This window comes from Heloderma suspectum, chromosome 1, assembly GCF_057233095.1.
Source record: "Heloderma suspectum isolate Gila_16-S chromosome 1, 16-S_ref, whole genome shotgun sequence".
In the NCBI taxonomy this organism is placed as follows: Eukaryota; Metazoa; Chordata; class Lepidosauria; order Squamata; family Helodermatidae; genus Heloderma; species Heloderma suspectum.
This window is the reverse complement of record NC_139458.1, coordinates 440,988,837-441,004,915: the sequence shown is the minus strand read 5'-3', so window position 1 is coordinate 441,004,915 and position 16,079 is coordinate 440,988,837. Positions and strand designations below refer to the sequence as shown.

Here is a 16,079-nt window from a genome sequence, read left to right as displayed (position 1 = left end):
CAATCCTGCTCCCGTTTCTGAAGACTATTACTGGGCGCTATTAGAACTGTTCTCTCTGTTGTGGTGCATGAGCCTTCATCCATTGTTACCTCTAACTTTATGTCTCCCTTCCCCGTAGGATTCAGTTTAAAGCCCTCCTGATGAAGTTCTTCGTGCTGTGGGCAAACACATTCTTCCCAGGCTTTGTGAGGTACAACCCATCCCTTGCCAACAGCCCATCTTCCAGGAAGTATAGCCCGTGGTCCCAGAAGCCAAATCTCTCACACTGGCACCACCTTTGTAGCCAGTCATTCACCCAGAGCATTTTTCATAGAATAGTAGGGTTGGACGGGGCCTACAAGGCCATTTTCTTTCCCTTTCTATCCCTCTTCTAACTACTGGAAAGTGGATGAGAAAACCATCTGGGCCCCAAACTTCATGAGTTTCCTGCCCAAAGCTTCAAAGTCTGATATGATTTCTTTGCAGCTCCGCTTGGCGGTATCATTTGTTCCCACATGGATGAGAAGAAAGGCATACCTGCCAGTGGGCTTTATGAGTGCAGGCAACCCTTCAGTCACGTCTCTAATCTGTCCTCCTAGGAGACAGCATACCTGGCGAGTCCATGGGTCCTCGTGACATACTTGGGTCTCGATCCCACGCAGCAAGGAGTCTCCCACTACTACCACTGTTCTCTTCTCCTCGTTGTAGGCCTTGGTTTTATTGCCTCTGCTTGACCAACCTTCAGCCTCTTGCTCACTCTCATGCAGGTTCTCCTGTAATTCTTCCTCTGTAGGCTGTCCTCCAGGCTCATCCTCAAGTACAAGTTCCCTAGTTCCACTGCTTCCACTGGTGCAGAGTGGCGTCTAGTTCTTCTCCTGTCACCCTTTTCCAAGGAGAATGCTCTACTTCATTTTTCCTCACCTCAGCATTTTCTTGTGCCTCAGCTTGCTGTTGGTCTTCTAGCTTCTGTTCTTCACTTTGTTGCTGTAGTTCCACTGTTCTGTCCAAGAACTCATCTTCTCTTATTCCCTGGAGGGTCGACACTTGCCGCTCCAGTCCTCTTACTTTTTCTTCCAACAGCGTGATCAACTTGCACTTGTTTCAGGTGTAGGCCATGTTGTTCTCAGGCAAGAAAAAAAACATGGCACAGACGTTGCAGGTCACCACCACTGCAGGTCTTTTCCTTCCATAGTCTCTATTCCTTTTATATTTCTAGCTTTCTGATTGTACTGGGATAGCCTGTGCTTTGTCCTCTATTCACTGGGGGTTGACAACAGAACCCCACTGGTATGGAAGTGCGTGTTACAAGTATTTTTTAAAAATGAAAAAAAATGTTAGGGGCCTCGCCCTTGACCTTCCCTGGCCAATTTTGTTTGCTTCCCCTGTTCGCTCGCTCTGATCGCTCCCTCTGGGAGCTTGCTTCCTTGTATAGCCCCTAGAACAGCTGGAGCAGCTGCCTCTGCTCTGCTCAGCTAGGAGAAACAGACTCTAGCGTATAACTTACACAATATGGAGGGAGCAATCCTATGGCCGCTAGACAGCGGCTAGACGGCCATAGGATATCTGGTTTTCCAGGAACCGACCCCAGAGCCTGCGCTCCAAAGTCGGTTCCCAGAGAACCGACCTGCCCCCGCTTCCGTGTTGCTGTCCTCCGTGCTTGCAAGAGGAGCACAGAACGGCTGAAAAAGGCTATTCCAGGGCGGGCGGAAATGCCTGTATGACACACCCAACGTCGTCAATTTCTCAGTAGCATTCCCAGCCATTCTAAAGCAGCTAAAATCAGCCATTTTCTGGAGACATGTCACAGAAACCGAAGAGTCTTCTGACAACTTCAAGCCTAGCCAATTTTGTCTGGCACATGCTTTCGTGGGCGCTGGCCGCTCCAGCAGGCGAATGGAGGGGAAGGCCGAGTTCAGATCCGCAGATCTGTGGCACATGCGGGGTGTGGGGAGATACGTGCACTGCGCGGTCAGGCCGGTTTCCGCGTGGGAGACCGCACGACACGAGGAGCGCCGCGCGCGGGGCCGGGCTTCGCAGCGAAGCCGTTCCGCGGGCGCGAGGGCGGCCCGGCCGGAGGCTCGGGCCGAGGGCTGGGCCAGGCCGAAGGCGGCGCTGCCGCCGCGCTGCGCGCCGCCCTGCCCACTGGCGGGCCGCCCTCCCGCGCGGCCGGCGGCGGCTCCTCCCGGGCGCGGCGCGGGCGCGGGGGCAGGGCGCCGCCCGGAGGCGGGAGGCCTCGCCCCGGACGGCGGGCCCGCGAGCGCCGCGCGGGGAAAGGCGTCGCCGTCCCGGGAGCCGCGGGCCGGCGCGGAGCGGGCGGGCTCTGCCGAGTGCCGCCGGCCGGGCGAGCCCTCCGGGTGGTGCGGCGCGCGCCCCGCCCGGCCCCGAGCGGCAGGGCCGGGCGGCGGCGGCGGCGCTCACGCCGCGGGACGACCCGGAAGCCGCGCCGGGCGCGTGACCCTGCCGCCGAGGCCTCCCCGGCCGGCCGTAGTGCGCATGCCCACCAGGCACGGGTCTCCAGGCCAGCGTCAAGACACTTCCGGGCATGCGCAGTGGAGCCTGGCCGGTGTCCGGGAGCGGAGCGAGCCCGCCGGAGAGAGGCCGTAAGGGGCGGGCGGGGCGCCTTCCGCGGGCTGCGAGGGAGGAGGGGCGCCTCGGCCCCCGCCCGGCTCGGTCGCGCCGAGCGAGGCGGCGCGAGAGGCGGGCCCTGCTGGTGGTCGCCGCCCGCCGGCCTCGGGCGCGCTTGAGGCGCTTGCGCCGGGAGCGGCCGGCCGTCGTGCCCACCTCGCGGGGTTGTTGTTATTGCTGTGAGGATGACGGAGGGAGGGGGGGACCAAGTGCGCCCGGGGGGCGGCCAGGCGGAGGTGAGTGGGCGGGAGGGGCGCCTCAGCCACGGGGTCTCGCTGTGCTTTATTCAGTCCGTGCGGCTGGCGACCCATCCGCCGCAGATAATATTCCCTGGCGGCCTGTAACTCGACACACAAAATAAGGTGTTCCAAGGACCAAGTGCAATAAGTAAAAGAAGGGATCAGCAAAAACGCACATAAGAAAACAGAGTTTTTCTCTTAGTGCCGCTGGAGGTACGTGCTGCAACCCTAGCCCACGGCGCCAGATCCCTGGGGCAGCAGCACTCCCCAGTCTCTGCTCCGAGGATGCCCCCCACCCACCCCGTGTTCTGCTCCTGCAGCGGGGACCCAGTGCCAGGTGGAGACGGCCTCCCGGGCCTGGCACGCAAAGAGCACTGCCTCCCCCCAGCGCCCGGCGGCCCCATTCTGTCGGCATCTGAAGCCTCTCGAGGGCTGCCGCGCTCCCTTGCAAAGCGCGCTCAGGCCGACAGGGCTGGGGGGAAGTGACGGGGGAGCCCAGTGGAGTCCTGCGGCTCAGCCCCTCCCCTCTGGCCCGGGGTCAGCTGGCCAGGCAGGCGAGGCTCGCTGGGCCGGGCCGCTGCCATCCGGGGCCTCAGAGAGCCCGTTGCGGCCCCAGCGCCGGATAAGACTGGCAAGTGGTGTCAGGCTCTCAGCACCGCCCTTGCTGCGGACTCCATGGGACGCCGCCAAGGAAGTCCAACACCGTCCCACTGGACGTCGGAAGAGGGCACGTCTCCCAGCTCAGCTGGCTACTGCCCCCTGTGGGAGCGGGGGCCACCCCCTCGAGCAGGAGCAAGCCATTGCTTTTCAGCTCCCGGCTTTGGGCAGGCTTTCCTGCACGGCATGCCACGCCGTGCCTCCCGCAGGCAGAGAAGCAGGCTGGCCGCCCTTCCTTGGCCCCCAGGGGCCACACCCCCTCCTGTGCCAAGACCGCCCTGGCCCAGTGCCCTTGTGCTCCCGCTTGGTCTAGGACAAGATGGGGGAGCCGGGTCGGCCGCAGCGGAAGATGTCGCGGGCCGGGGAGAGCTTGTATCGTGTCCTGGGGCTGGAAAAGGGGGCCTCCTCAGAAGACATCAAGAAGGCCTACAGGTGGAGTACCTTCAGCAGCCCGTGGGTGCCCTGCAGTCTGCCTTGAGCTGGGCTTTCAGGTGGTCCTCCCACTGTTGTCTCCCTGCCCCATGGCTCTGTGTTCTCTAAATCCACGAAGCCAGGCCTCCCAGGAGCTACCTTGGCCTAGCCATTGTGAGGCCGGGGCAGCCGTGCTGTGGGCTTGCTGATTAGATTAGGAGAGGAGGTAGCCGTGGGGGGAGGCGGGTGAGCAGGGAGCCCCCAGGCCAAGCACTGTGCTTCCTGGGGAGTTTCAGGTGAACCTTCGAGACGCTTTGCCAGGAGGGCCGGAGGCCACGGCCCGTCCAAGCCATCTGAGAGAGCAGCGTCCTCAAAGCATGCCTTGGCATGCTGCCACTTCATGGTTGCTCTGCTCCCAGCAGGCAGGTGCTTCCCAAGCCCCAAAGCAGGCAGATCTCTGGGGTTGCTTGTCTTGGAAAGCCAGTCACCGATACGCCAACTTAAAAGCTTTACTGGAGAAGGCAGAAGACGGTCATGGGGGAAGAGGAAGCAATGCACCAACCTCTCACCTCAGAAGCCTTTGCAAATAATTTGTTCTGTGCTTCATCTGATGCCTGACCGTTGCCTGCACCCAAAGATTTCCTGTGCCCAGCCATTTGAGGCACGTGACCTGCTCTCTTTAGGGCGATGTGTATTCAGCCATTCTGTGCAAGCACTGGAGAAACCTAGGAAAAGGTCTTTGGGTTCAAAAGCTGGCATGCTAAAAATCCCAGCTTCTGTTTTTGTCTTTTCAAGCACTTTCTAGTCCTTATGGATGTGAAGAGAGACTGGAAAGTGTGTGGGCAGATGCCTGGTGACATTTAAGAAGCTTTGAGCTGAACCTTCAGCACTGCCTTGGTAGCCATAGGTGACCAGGAGATGCATGCAGGCAACTGAGTGGGCTGGCAGAGGAGTGGGGGGATGGAGCGCTCCACACCTTCTTCATGCCCAGCATTAGGAACTCAGCAGGCTGCTAGCAGAGGGATGCCCCCACCTCTGTACCCCATGTAGCAGTGCAGCTCTCTGCCCCTCTGCCAGCCCCCCAGCAGGCTGGCAATTTTTTTTTTTTTTTGCAGGCTAAGAACTTTTGTGGGCTTATTTGCCTTATACTCCTCCATAATTCATGTAAAATGGATATCATAGAATAGTAGGGTTGGAAGGGGCCTACAAGACCATTGAGTCCAACCCCCAATACAAGTTGCAGAAGACGGTTTTCCTTGACCCAGAAGCTTTAGTTACATGCCGTTTGGACTACTGTAACAGGTTCCACATGGGGCTGCCTTTGAAAAGTGTCAGGAAACTTCAGCTGGTCTGGAATGCTTTGGCCAGACATTTGAGCCGGTTACAGGGACCACGCGATCCCCTTGCTGTAGCTTCACTGGCTACTGGTCTGTTTCCAAGTACAATTCAATGTGCTGGTTATGACCTATAACGACTTTTGTAGTTGGAGGTTGCCACGCAGGCTCTATTTCGGCTGAAAGGTGACTCATAAATTTATAAAATAAATAAAGCTTTTGGGACCAGGGTATTAGAAAGACCACATTCTCCCATACAAACTTGCCCAGGTCTTAAAATCCTTGGGAGAGGCTCTTTTCTCTGCCCCAACCACTATCAGAGGGACACTTGGCAGGAACGTGAGAGGGGGCCTTCTCAGTGGCTGCTCCCAGTCTCTGGAACTCCCTGCCCAAGAAGGCCACATGTGTTCCATCTCTGTTGTCCTTCTGCCAAAAGGCAAAGGCGTTTTTATTCAGGCAGGCTTTGGGTGTCTAAACTTAGGTGCTACTGAAGTAGGTTTGCATCCGTTGAGTGTTGTTTTTTTATTATTGGATGTGTTTTAATTATAACTGTTTGATTTTATTGTTTGCCTTAACGACCATGAATTTTAGTGGAAAGGCAGCATATGAGTTTAATAAATAGGTGAAAGTGAATCTTCCTGCATGCAGGTGTTCTACTGGTAGGCAATGTCCTCTACCCCCCACAGCCACCCAGACAGGAGAGGGATGTCTGCGGCGAGCTGTGCCTGCTGCTGTGGAAATTGCTGTTCTCCTCCCTCCCGTGAACTTTCTGAGTGATGCTCTGGGGGGTATTTCTGATCCTTCCTCCCCCCCCCAGGAAGCTGGCTCTGAAGTACCACCCAGACAAAAACCCCGATAATCCTGAAGCTGCTGAGAAGTTCAAGGAGATCAACAACGCCAACACGATGCTCAGCGACGAGACCAAGCGCCATGTCTACGATGAGTACGGCTCGATGGGGCTTTATGTGTCTGAGCAATTTGGGGAGGAGAGCGTGAAGTACTACTTCCTCATGTCCAAGTGGTGGTTCAAGGTGAGTGGGGGCAGGGGCGGGGCCCAGCCACCCGGCCCCCTCCGCCAGGTGCTCTGGTCAGCGGCTGCAGCCCCCAGTCCAGGACAGAAGGCGTCTGCTGCGGGCTGGTTGGGGAGGGGCGTGGAACTCATTCCCTGTGCCCCTTTCCCCAGCCCCTGATGGCGTGCTGCAGCCTCCTCACCTGCTGCTGCTGCTGCTGCTGCTGCTGCTTCTGCTGTGGGAAGTGCCACCCGCCTGAGGATGAGGAGTCCTACAAGTACGTCAACCCTGAAGACCTGGAGGCCCAGATCCGTGCCGAGGATGACGGTGAGCCTTTGGGCCGTCCAGGGCAGGCCTTGCAGCCCAGCACTGGCTCTGTGTGGTCACTGGCCCCTGAGCAGCCAGGGGAAAGGGACTGGGCGACAGGCGCTCTGCCTGGGCGGGCCTCTCTGGGCTGCAGGGTGGGGACCCCTTTTCCAGGGCCAAGGGGAGCTGCTCTTTCCCCAGCCTGGCTCCCAGCGCAGGGAGGCTGCCAGTCCTGCCTGGCCTCACTGTCGGCCCGTTTGCTCCTCAGGCGTCGGCGCCATCCGTATGCCGCCCACCACCACCGCCTCATCGCACACCACAGACGAGACCCAGCCCCACCAGCCGTGACCCGTAAGCCCAGCCGGACCCCTTGGGTGGAGGGACAGGGTGCAGCAGGCCCCTCCCGGGACTGCTAGGTGACTTTGGGAGGGCTGGATGGTGGCTGCCGCTCTGCCGAAGCTCCCTGTTCACTCCCTCCGGTGCCGGCCACAGCTGCCTCTTCCCCGCTCCCTTGGGTGGTGCTCCCCCAGCCGCCCTTCCGGCCAAGAGTCAGGGCAGCCCACCGCAAGGTGAGGGGCATGGTCGGCCTGGCCTTCTCTGCAGCCGGAGCTCAAAGCCTGCAAGCGGCTGAGTGTGTGATGCACACAGGCCAGGTGGCTCAAGCGAAGCCCCTGTCGCAAAAGGCCTGGGTCGGGGGGTCCATCTGGCACACGGCGACGGGTGCGATGCCTGGGCCGTCTGTGGGTGGGTGGTGTGGCCGACTCCTCGAATGGCCCCCCTCATTTCGGGCAGGGGGCGGCACTGCTGCTCAGCCAAGGGTGGCTGCTTCAGGGGCGCCCTCTCGGGGGCATTCGCCAGCTGCCTGGCGGGCAGTGCTGTGCAGGAAGAGGCTGCCCTGGGGAGTGCCTCGTTTTCTGGTGCATCTCAGCGACGGCTCCAGACAGTGGCACTGTCACGTCCCCGGTGGCGTGTGCCACAAGCGGAGGCTTCTCTTCGGGCAAAGCCCCCCTGGCAGCGCTTCCCTGCCAAGCACTGTCCTTCACTGCTGAACCCCGAATCTTTCTCTCTCTTCTCTCCTTGCTTCAGAGTTCGGCTGCCGGTCACAGCACAGCCCCCCCCCTTCTGCAGCCATTGCACAGCCCCCTCCCCGGCCCGAATTGCTGAGGAAGGGCTGCTGTTAGACTCTGGGCAGAAAGCCACCCCAGCCCGAACTGTGATGCCCCACGTGGGGGCGCCTGAATGCCTGCCTCGGCGTCATCCATCTTCTCAGGGAGCCCGGCCACAGGGGCTCCACTCTCGCAAGGCGCTGGCTGCGGAGGAAGCAAGAGGGCGGCCTGGGCGGCCTCCTCTGGTGGGAGGCAGGGCTTCTCGGTCACAGCAGCAGCAGCAGTTGCATTCCTTGGGGCTGGGCAAGAGGTTGCTTGGCCGGCTCAGCAGCGGGAGGAGATGGAGGAGAGTCGCCCATTAGCAGCGTCCCCTCCCGCCACCCAGTTTCTCTCCCTCTGCCTCGGTTGAGGTCTCCTGTTGGATAAGCCGGTCCTGGTGCTGACCACTGTTGGGGTCTGCCCCATCAAAGTTTGCCTCGGGGGGGGGGGGGGCTCTTGGAACCCCGCCTCCAGTGTCGCCCTGCTGTGAGCATCCTTCGGGGACTGGCACTGCCCTCCTGCCCTGTGCATTGGTGCCAAACTGCATTGGAGGATGTCATGGGAAGAGCAGCAGGTCCAGGAGAGCCCACCTGCCTGGGGCGCTTGGAGGCTCTCTCGTCTCCCCTGCTGCCCGGCCACTCCAGGCAGACGCAATCACTGTGCGGCTTCGTTCCCCTTCTACGGGGCAGCCCTGCAGGGAAGGGCCATTCTTCACACTGTGACAAGGAATTTTGTTAGAGTTTTGTAAGCATAATTAAAGGTTTCGGAAGGAAGCAGTTTTTCTGCTGGTGGTCTGTCTCGGTGGTAAGGAGATGTTTCTGTAGGCACTAGAGATATTGGGGTGGGTCTGGCCCAGAACTGAGCAACCGCTTGTTTTTCAGCGGGGCGGGGGGTAAGGCCTCCCCAACTGGGGAAGCTCCCTTGGGCAGGTGGGGGCAGTAGCCACTCGACTGACATCCTTGTGGACAAAATGGTGACATGGGGGTTGGGTGGACCCACAGCTGGTTGAGCAACCATGCTCTGGGGCTGATGGCTCTGCATCCCCCTGGAGGGAGGTCTCGAGCAGAGTCCCACAGAGCTCTGTCTGAGGCCTTGTGCTCTTCAGCCTTTTATAAATGACCTGGATAAGGGTGTACACAGTTTACTTACCGAGTTTGCAGATGACACGAAGCTAGGGGGGTTGAGAACACCAGGCCGGACACTGGCTTGACAGGCTGGAACGCTGGGCTGAACCCAACCACATTCAATTCAACAGGAGCGATTGTGAAGTATTTGTGCATTTGGATATAAAAAAACAAAGACGCGGGTATAGTGTGGGGGGAGACCTGCCTTAGCAGCAGGACATGTGGAAAGGACCAAGGTGTCCTAGTGCATCACAAGCTGAGTCTGAGCCAGCAGCTCAGAAAGCCACTGTGGTGCCAGGCTGCATCAACGGCAGCACAGGGTCAAGCTCCTGGGGAGCAATACCTTCTCTTCTGCACTGGTCAGACCACGTTGGGAGTCCTTTGTCCAGTTCTAGATGTCATATTTTAAGAAGAACAGGGATGAACGGGAGAATATTCAGAGAAATGGGCAGCCAGGATGGTGCAGGGCTGGAAACCAGGTCCTTTAAGGAATGCTTAAAGAGCTTCCCAGGAAGCACTAGTTTCCCTCTACTCAGCACTGGTTAGGCCTCATCTGGAGTACTGTGTCCAGTCCTAGGCACCGCACTTTAAGAAGGATGCAGACAAACTGGAGAGGGTTCAGAGAAGGGTAACAAAGGTGATCAGGGGACTGGAAACAAAGCCCTATGGAGAGAGACTGAAAGAACTGGGCATGTTTAGCCTTGAGAAGAGAAGACTGAGGGGAGATATAGTAGCGCTCTTCAAGTACTTGAAAGGTGGTCACAGAGAGGAAGGCCAGGATCTCTTCTTGATCATCCCAAAGTGCAGGACACGGAATAATGGGCTCAAGTGACAGGAAGCCAGATTCCAGCTGAACATCAGGAAAAACTTCCTGACTGTAAGAGCAGTACAACAATGGAACCAATGACCTAGGGAGGCGGTGGGCTCTCCCACACTGGAGGCCTTCAAGACGAGGCTGGACAGCCATTTGTCAGGGATGCTCTGACTTGGATTCCTGCATTGAGCAGGGGGTTGGAGTCGATGGCCTTGTGGGCCCCTTCCAACTGTACTATTCTGATTCTATGAGCTGGGTGTGCTTAGGCCGGAGATGTGATAGCAGCTTTCAAATATCTGAAAGGCTGTCATGCAGGAGATGGAGCAGAACTTGTTCTCTGTTGCTCCTGAGGGACAGAGTAGAATCAGTGGGTGGAAATTGCAGGGCTTACCATTAGGAGGAAGTACGCAATAAGAAGGGCTGTTTGGCAGCGGAGCATAGAATAGCAGGGTAAGAAGGGGCCTACAAGGCCATCGAGTCCAACCCCCTGCTCAATGCAGGAATCCAAGTCGGAGCATCCCTGGCAGGTGGCTGTCCAGCCTCATCTTGAACGCCTCCAGTGTGGGAGAGCCCACCACCTCCCTGGGGAATGGGTTCCGTTGTCGTATTGCTCTTACAGCCAGGAAGATTTTCCTCATGTTCAGCCGGAATCTGGCTTCCTGTAACTTGAGCCCATTATTCCGTGTCCTGCACTCTGGGATGATCAAGAAGAGATCCTGGCCTTCCTCTCTGTGACAACCTTTATAGAATCATAGAATAGTATAGAATCATAGAATAGTAGGGTTGGAAGGGGCCTACAAGGCCATCGAGTCCAACCCCCTGCTCAATGCAGGAATCCAAGTCAGAGCATCCCTGACAAATGGCTGTCCAGCCTCGTCTTGAAGGCCTCCAGTGTGGGAGAGCCCACCACCTCCCCAGGTAATTGGTTCCATTGCCGTATTGCTCTGACACTCAGGAAGTTTTTCCTGATGTTCAGCCGGAATCTGGCTTCCTGTAACTTGAGCCCATTATTCCGTGTCCTGCACTCTGGGATAATCAAGAACTTGAAGAGTACTTGAAGAGTACTTGAAGAGCGCTATCCTATCTCCCCTCAGTCTTCTCAAGGCTAAACATGCCCAGTTCTTTCAGTCTCTCCTCATAGGGCTTTGTTTCCAGTCCCCTGGTCATCTTTGTTGCCCTCCTCCGAACCCTCTGCAGCTTGTCTGCATCCTTCTTAAAGTGTGGTGCCCAGACCTGGACACAGGACTCCAGATGAGGCCTAACCAGTGCTGAGTAGAGGGGAACTAGTACTTCCCGGGATTTGGAAGCTATGCTTCTATTAATGCAGCCCAAAAGAGCATTGGCCTTTTTTGCAGCCACATCCCATTGTTGGCTCATATTCAGCTTGTGATCTACAACAATTCCAAGATCCTTCTTGCTTGTAGTGTTGCTGAGCCACGTATTCCCCACCTTGTAACTGTGCATTTAGTTTCTTTTTCCAAGGTGCAGAACTTGGCTTTTATCCCTATTACATTTCATTCTTGAATGAAATATAATAGGGATATATGCGGAGCAGACTGCCTCCAGCGGCGATGGGTTCTCCTTTGCTGGAGGGGTTTAAGCAGGGGCTTGGACGGCTACCAGCCAGGGATGCTGTAACTGCCACCTGTAGCGCAGAGCCTGTACTGAGCAGACAGGTGGACGAGGCAGCCCCTTCCAATTCTGTGGTCCTGCTTGTTGCCCAAAGATGGGTGTAGAGCTGCAGGGGCAGGGGACGTACTTTCCCGGGGCAATGTACAGCTGCCAACCCGGTGGCACCGTCCTATGGGCCTGTAAGCCTATGGGGCAGGTAGATTGGCTTCTGCAGATGTACTCCCTCCCCCTCACCCTCACTCTTCATGCCTGGCCCCCATGCCTGTACCGTAAAAGCAGGATGTCAGCCCGGTGCTGGTGCAAATGAAGGCAGGTGGGCGGGAGAGGGAGTTGAGAGGCAGGCCTGGTGCCTGTGAGGAGGGGAGGCCAGGGCACCAGGAGGCAGGCAAGAGACTGCAGGTCCAGCCCTTGCCATGGTTGGGCACTGGACTGGCCAAGTGTTTTTAGAGCATTAATTTCTGGAGAACAACGATGATGTGTCAGTCATCAACAGCTCCTCATCAACCTGGAGAGAAGGGACAAGTGGAGTGAAGAACTAGAAGAACGAGACGCCACTCTGCACCAGTGGAGCTGTGGAACCGATTCCAGGTACTTGCGGATGAGACTGGAGGACAGCCTGCAGAGGAAGAATCACAGGGGAACCTGCATGAGAGTGAGCAAGAGGCTGAAGGCCAGTGAAGCAGAGGCGATGAAACCCAGGCCTACAACAAGAAGAAGAGTGGTAGTAGTGGGAGACTCCTTGCTGCGTGGGATCGAGACCCAAGTATGTCGCAAAGACCCGTGGACTCGCCAGGTATGTTGTCTCCCGGGAGGACGGATTAGAGACGTGACAAAGGTTGCCTGCACTCATAATGCCCACTGACAGGTATCCCTTTCTTCTCATCCATGTGGGAACAAATGATACCGCCAAGCCGAGCTACGAAGTGATCACGTCAGACTTTGAAGCTTTGGGAAGGAAAGTCAAGAACTTTGGGGCCCAGATACTTTTCTCATCCATCCTTCCAGTAGTTAGAAGAGGGATAGAAAGGGAACGAAAAATACGCCAGGTGAATGACTGGCTACAAAGGTGGTGCCGACAAGAGAGATTTGGCTTCTGGGACCACGGGCTATACTTCCTGGAAGATGGGCTGTTGGCTAGGGACGGGTTGCACCTCACAAAGGATGGGAAGAATGTCCACAGCATGAAGAACTTCATCAGGAGGGCTTTAATCTGAATCCTACGGGGAAGGGAGATGTAATGTTGGGGGTAACAATGGACGTAGGCGCATGCACTGCAACGGAGAGAACAGCTCTGATAGCGCCCAATAATAGTCTTCAGACACATGTAGGAAGAAAGCCAGACTATGAAGCACATCGTCTTCGATGTCTATATACTAATGCCCAGAGTATGGGAAACAAACAGAACAAACTTGAACTCTTAATACAAGAGGGAAATTATGACCTGATAGGTATAACTGAGACTTGGTGGGATGACTCTCATGACTGGAAGACAGCAATTGAAGGATATAACTTGTTCAAAAAGAACAGGAGGAACAGAAAGGGGGGTGGGGTTGCACTGTATGTGAAAAATACATATCTCTGCACAGAAATACAGGAGAATGAGCTTGGTAGCCCCATCGAGAGCATCTGGGTTAAAATAAATGGAGCAAAGAATGAAAGGAACCTGGTGGTCGGAGTCTATACCGGCTACCCAAAGGAGAAGACGAGGATGAAACTTTGGAAAAGCAAATAGCCAATGTTTTAAGGAAGCATGATGTAGTAGTAATGGGGGACTTCAATTTCCCCGATATTTGTTGGGAGACCAATTCTGCAAAACGTGGCCCCTCCAGGAAATTCCTGACTTGTGTGGCAGATAACTTCCTCCTACAGAAAGTAGAGGAACTAGAGGATCAGCTATCCTTGACTTGATCCTAACCAACAGAGATGACTTCGTGGAGAAAGTAGCAGTTACAGGAATTCTGGGGGAAAGCGACCATGTTGCACTTGAGTTGGTTCTAAGGGAAGCCCTGCAATTCGAATCCCTGCAATTCTGTGCTACCTGCCTGTACTCTTCCTTTGTTACTTGGCCTTCTTTCCACTTCCTATATGTGTCCTTTTTTGTTTTCAGGTCATCCCTAAGCTTTTTCTGAAGCTTTTAAAAGCTCCCACCCATCTTGGACTCCTTTTCTGGTTAGCGTTGCTTGCCATGGTACCTTACTGATCATTGTTCTGAGTTTATTGAAATCAGTTTTCCTAAAATCCAGGGTACGCATTTGGCTACACTCGGCTTTTGCTTCCCTTAGAACCAAGAACTCAAGTACAACATGGTCGCTTTCCGCCAGAGTTCCTGTAACCGCTACTTGATCCATGAAGTCATCTCTGTTGGTTAGGATCAAGTCAAGGATAGCCGATCCTCTAGTTCCTTCCTCTACTTTCCGTAGGAGGAAGTTATCCGTCACACAAGTCAGGAATTTCCTGGATGACCCATGTTTTGCAGAATTTGCCTCCCAACAAATATCGGGGAAATTGAAGTCCCCCATTACTACTACATCATGCTTCCTTGAAACATTGGCTATTTGCTTTTCAAAAGTTTCATCCTCATCTTCTCCTTGATTGGGTGGCCAGTAGTAGACTCCGACCACCAGGTTCCTTTTATTCTTTGCTCCATTTATTTTAACCCAGATGCTCTCGATGGGGCTACCAAGCTCCTCCTCCTGTATTTTTGTGCAGAGATATGTCTTTTTCACATACAGTGCAACCCCCCTCCCTTTCTGTTCCTCCTGTTCTTTTTGAACAAGTTATATCCTTTGATTGCTGTATTCCAGTCTGCATTGAGGTTGCAGATTCCAGTCTGCAATGCAGGATTCCTGCACTGAGCAGGGGGTTGGACTCGATGGCCTTGTAGGCTCCTTCCAACCCTACTATTCTATGATTCTATGATCCAGCACGGCTCGTCTTGTGTTCTTATGGTCTTACTTGATGCACACTCTAGCAGAGCCTTCTCCATGATGGCCCCTTTCTAATTACCACCTGGAAGGACATTGCCTTAGTTGCACCATATGCATGCCTTGAGACAGCAATGTAATCTTCCCGTTCAAGATATTTTAAATAACTTGGTATTACAGAGGCAGAGGGACTTCCTCTTTAGGCTGTACCCTGAGTTGGTTGTATAGTCATATTTAATCTTGCTTCTTTTGCATCTTTTTAACAAGTGATCAGAATACTGCCGTAAATTTCAGGTGCTGTGTTATGCCACTAACTCTCTGATGACATTACTGCTTAGATGCCTTCTAAGAACTTGTGCCGAAGAACATGATTGTAGAGTGAACTGAACAGCCATCGCTCTGGCTGAGATTATCCACAGCTAGAGTGGAATTCTGGGGCAGGGGTGCCTCAGGAAGCACTGTAATCAGGGGCTAAAATTGGCCCATTGGTTGGATTGAGAGCAGCAGAGAAAGAGCCCGTGTTCGGTCTTGTGCCACACGCAGTGGAGTTACTTCATTCCCTCCTGAAGTCTCTGCTGTAACCCAGTGTTACTCCTAATGTTTTGTTTTTCTGAATGTGGTCTCTGTATTTTAATCACTAAAATCGAGCTTGGCGAAGAGAAAGCAATCAGGGTCCAGGGCAGAGTCTTTCTCAGGACAGGGCAAATGGGGGCCTTGTCCCAAGCACTCCACCAGCCAGCGCCCACCCCAGGGCCATCTTTGGAAGGTGTCCTTGCCCTGTTGGGGAAGAGTGACTAAGCACCACCTGATGCTGTGGACAGCTGCTCCCTGCCTCCCCCCCCCCACTTGTGGGGTTAAAAATGGCAGCTGGGATTCCGATGGAGTCATGTGGCCTACTAAAAATAGCCTTGTAGGCCCGGACGGGAGGCTGATGGTCAGCAGCGGCTACAGCACTGGACAGGCAAAACCAGGAAAGGCAGCACGGCGGGGTGGGCAGAGGCTGAGGGGCAGACCTCCAGGGGCCGGTGGGCCAGAGCCAGGCAGGCAGGCAGACCAAGCAAGAGAGGCTGGGGCTGCCGGCGGCAGAGGAGCTGGGGGCAGGGAAGCAGCAGGCCAGAGGAGCAGCGGGTGGGCGCCGGACAGGGGGCCGAGGGCGGGTCACCCGGAGAGCCCGTCGGAGCGCTCGGGGGGCGCAGTGCTGGTGCCGCGGGGATGAACTTTGCCGTGGGCTTCAAGCCACTGCTGGGGCCCTCGCAGAGCATGGACAGCCTGGAGAAGCAGCTCATCTGCCCCATCTGCCTGGAGATGTTCACCAAGCCGGTGGTGATCCTGCCGTGCCAGCACAACCTGTGCCGGAAGTGCGCCAACGACATCTTCCAGGTGAGCGCGGGAGCCCTGCGGGAGGCCGGGTGCAGGGCCGGCCCGAGGGCGCCTCGCGGGAGGGCCGCGGGCTTCCATGGCCACGGCGGGGGCAGGACGGCTTCTCCGCTCTGCCTGTACGTCGCCCGCGGTTCGCGCAGCCGTGTCAGCCGGGGCCACCTACGCCAAGCAAACACGTAAACCAGGGATTTGAAGAGGGCGAGCCGACCGCGCCCGCCGCGCGAGGCGACGGCCCGGGCGGTGCCGCGGAGGCGGCGCCGAGAGCGGGCGGAGCAGCGGGGGCGCCGTGAGCCGCGGCGCTGCGCGCCCGCGGGGCGGCCCGAGGGGCGCTGCGGAGCGGGAGGGCCGTCGGCGCGCCGCGCAGAGGCGCAGCCGGGGGCTCGGGCCTGCGCCGGCCGGGCGAGCGGCGCCTGCTCCGCGGCGGGGCCTTCGCGCAGCTGCTCCACGGGGCCTCCGGAGCAGCGCCGCGAGAGGCCCGCTCCGCCGAACTGCCGGGGCC

General features: G+C 56.6%; 2 protein-coding genes across 3 annotated transcripts in view; both read left to right on the top strand.

The window, feature by feature from the left end:
* Nucleotides 1-2,527: 2,527 nt before the first annotated feature.
* DNAJC5G (DnaJ heat shock protein family (Hsp40) member C5 gamma) lies at nt 2,528-8,485 on the top strand. Its single transcript, XM_084838204.1, has 6 exons — nt 2,528-2,579; nt 3,814-3,932; nt 6,063-6,276; nt 6,429-6,582; nt 6,830-6,912; nt 7,648-8,485. Exons 2-5 carry the CDS (start codon nt 3,820-3,822, stop codon nt 6,907-6,909), a joined length of 561 nt encoding a protein of 186 aa, XP_084694330.1. The 5' UTR covers nt 2,528-2,579; nt 3,814-3,819; the 3' UTR covers nt 6,910-6,912; nt 7,648-8,485.
* Nucleotides 8,486-15,040: 6,555 nt separating this feature from the next.
* Nucleotides 15,041-16,079, top strand: part of TRIM54 (tripartite motif containing 54) — a 29,395-nt gene continuing 28,356 nt past the window's right edge. Inside the window, exon 1 of one of the 2 annotated variants that reach the window (XM_084837187.1) lies at nt 15,041-15,580. In XM_084837187.1, coding sequence (XP_084693313.1) covers nt 15,413-15,580 — 168 coding nt within the window. In that variant the 5' untranslated portion in view covers nt 15,041-15,412. The remainder of the gene's footprint in view (nt 15,581-16,079) is intronic. The other variant, XM_084837268.1, reaches the window with a different exon arrangement.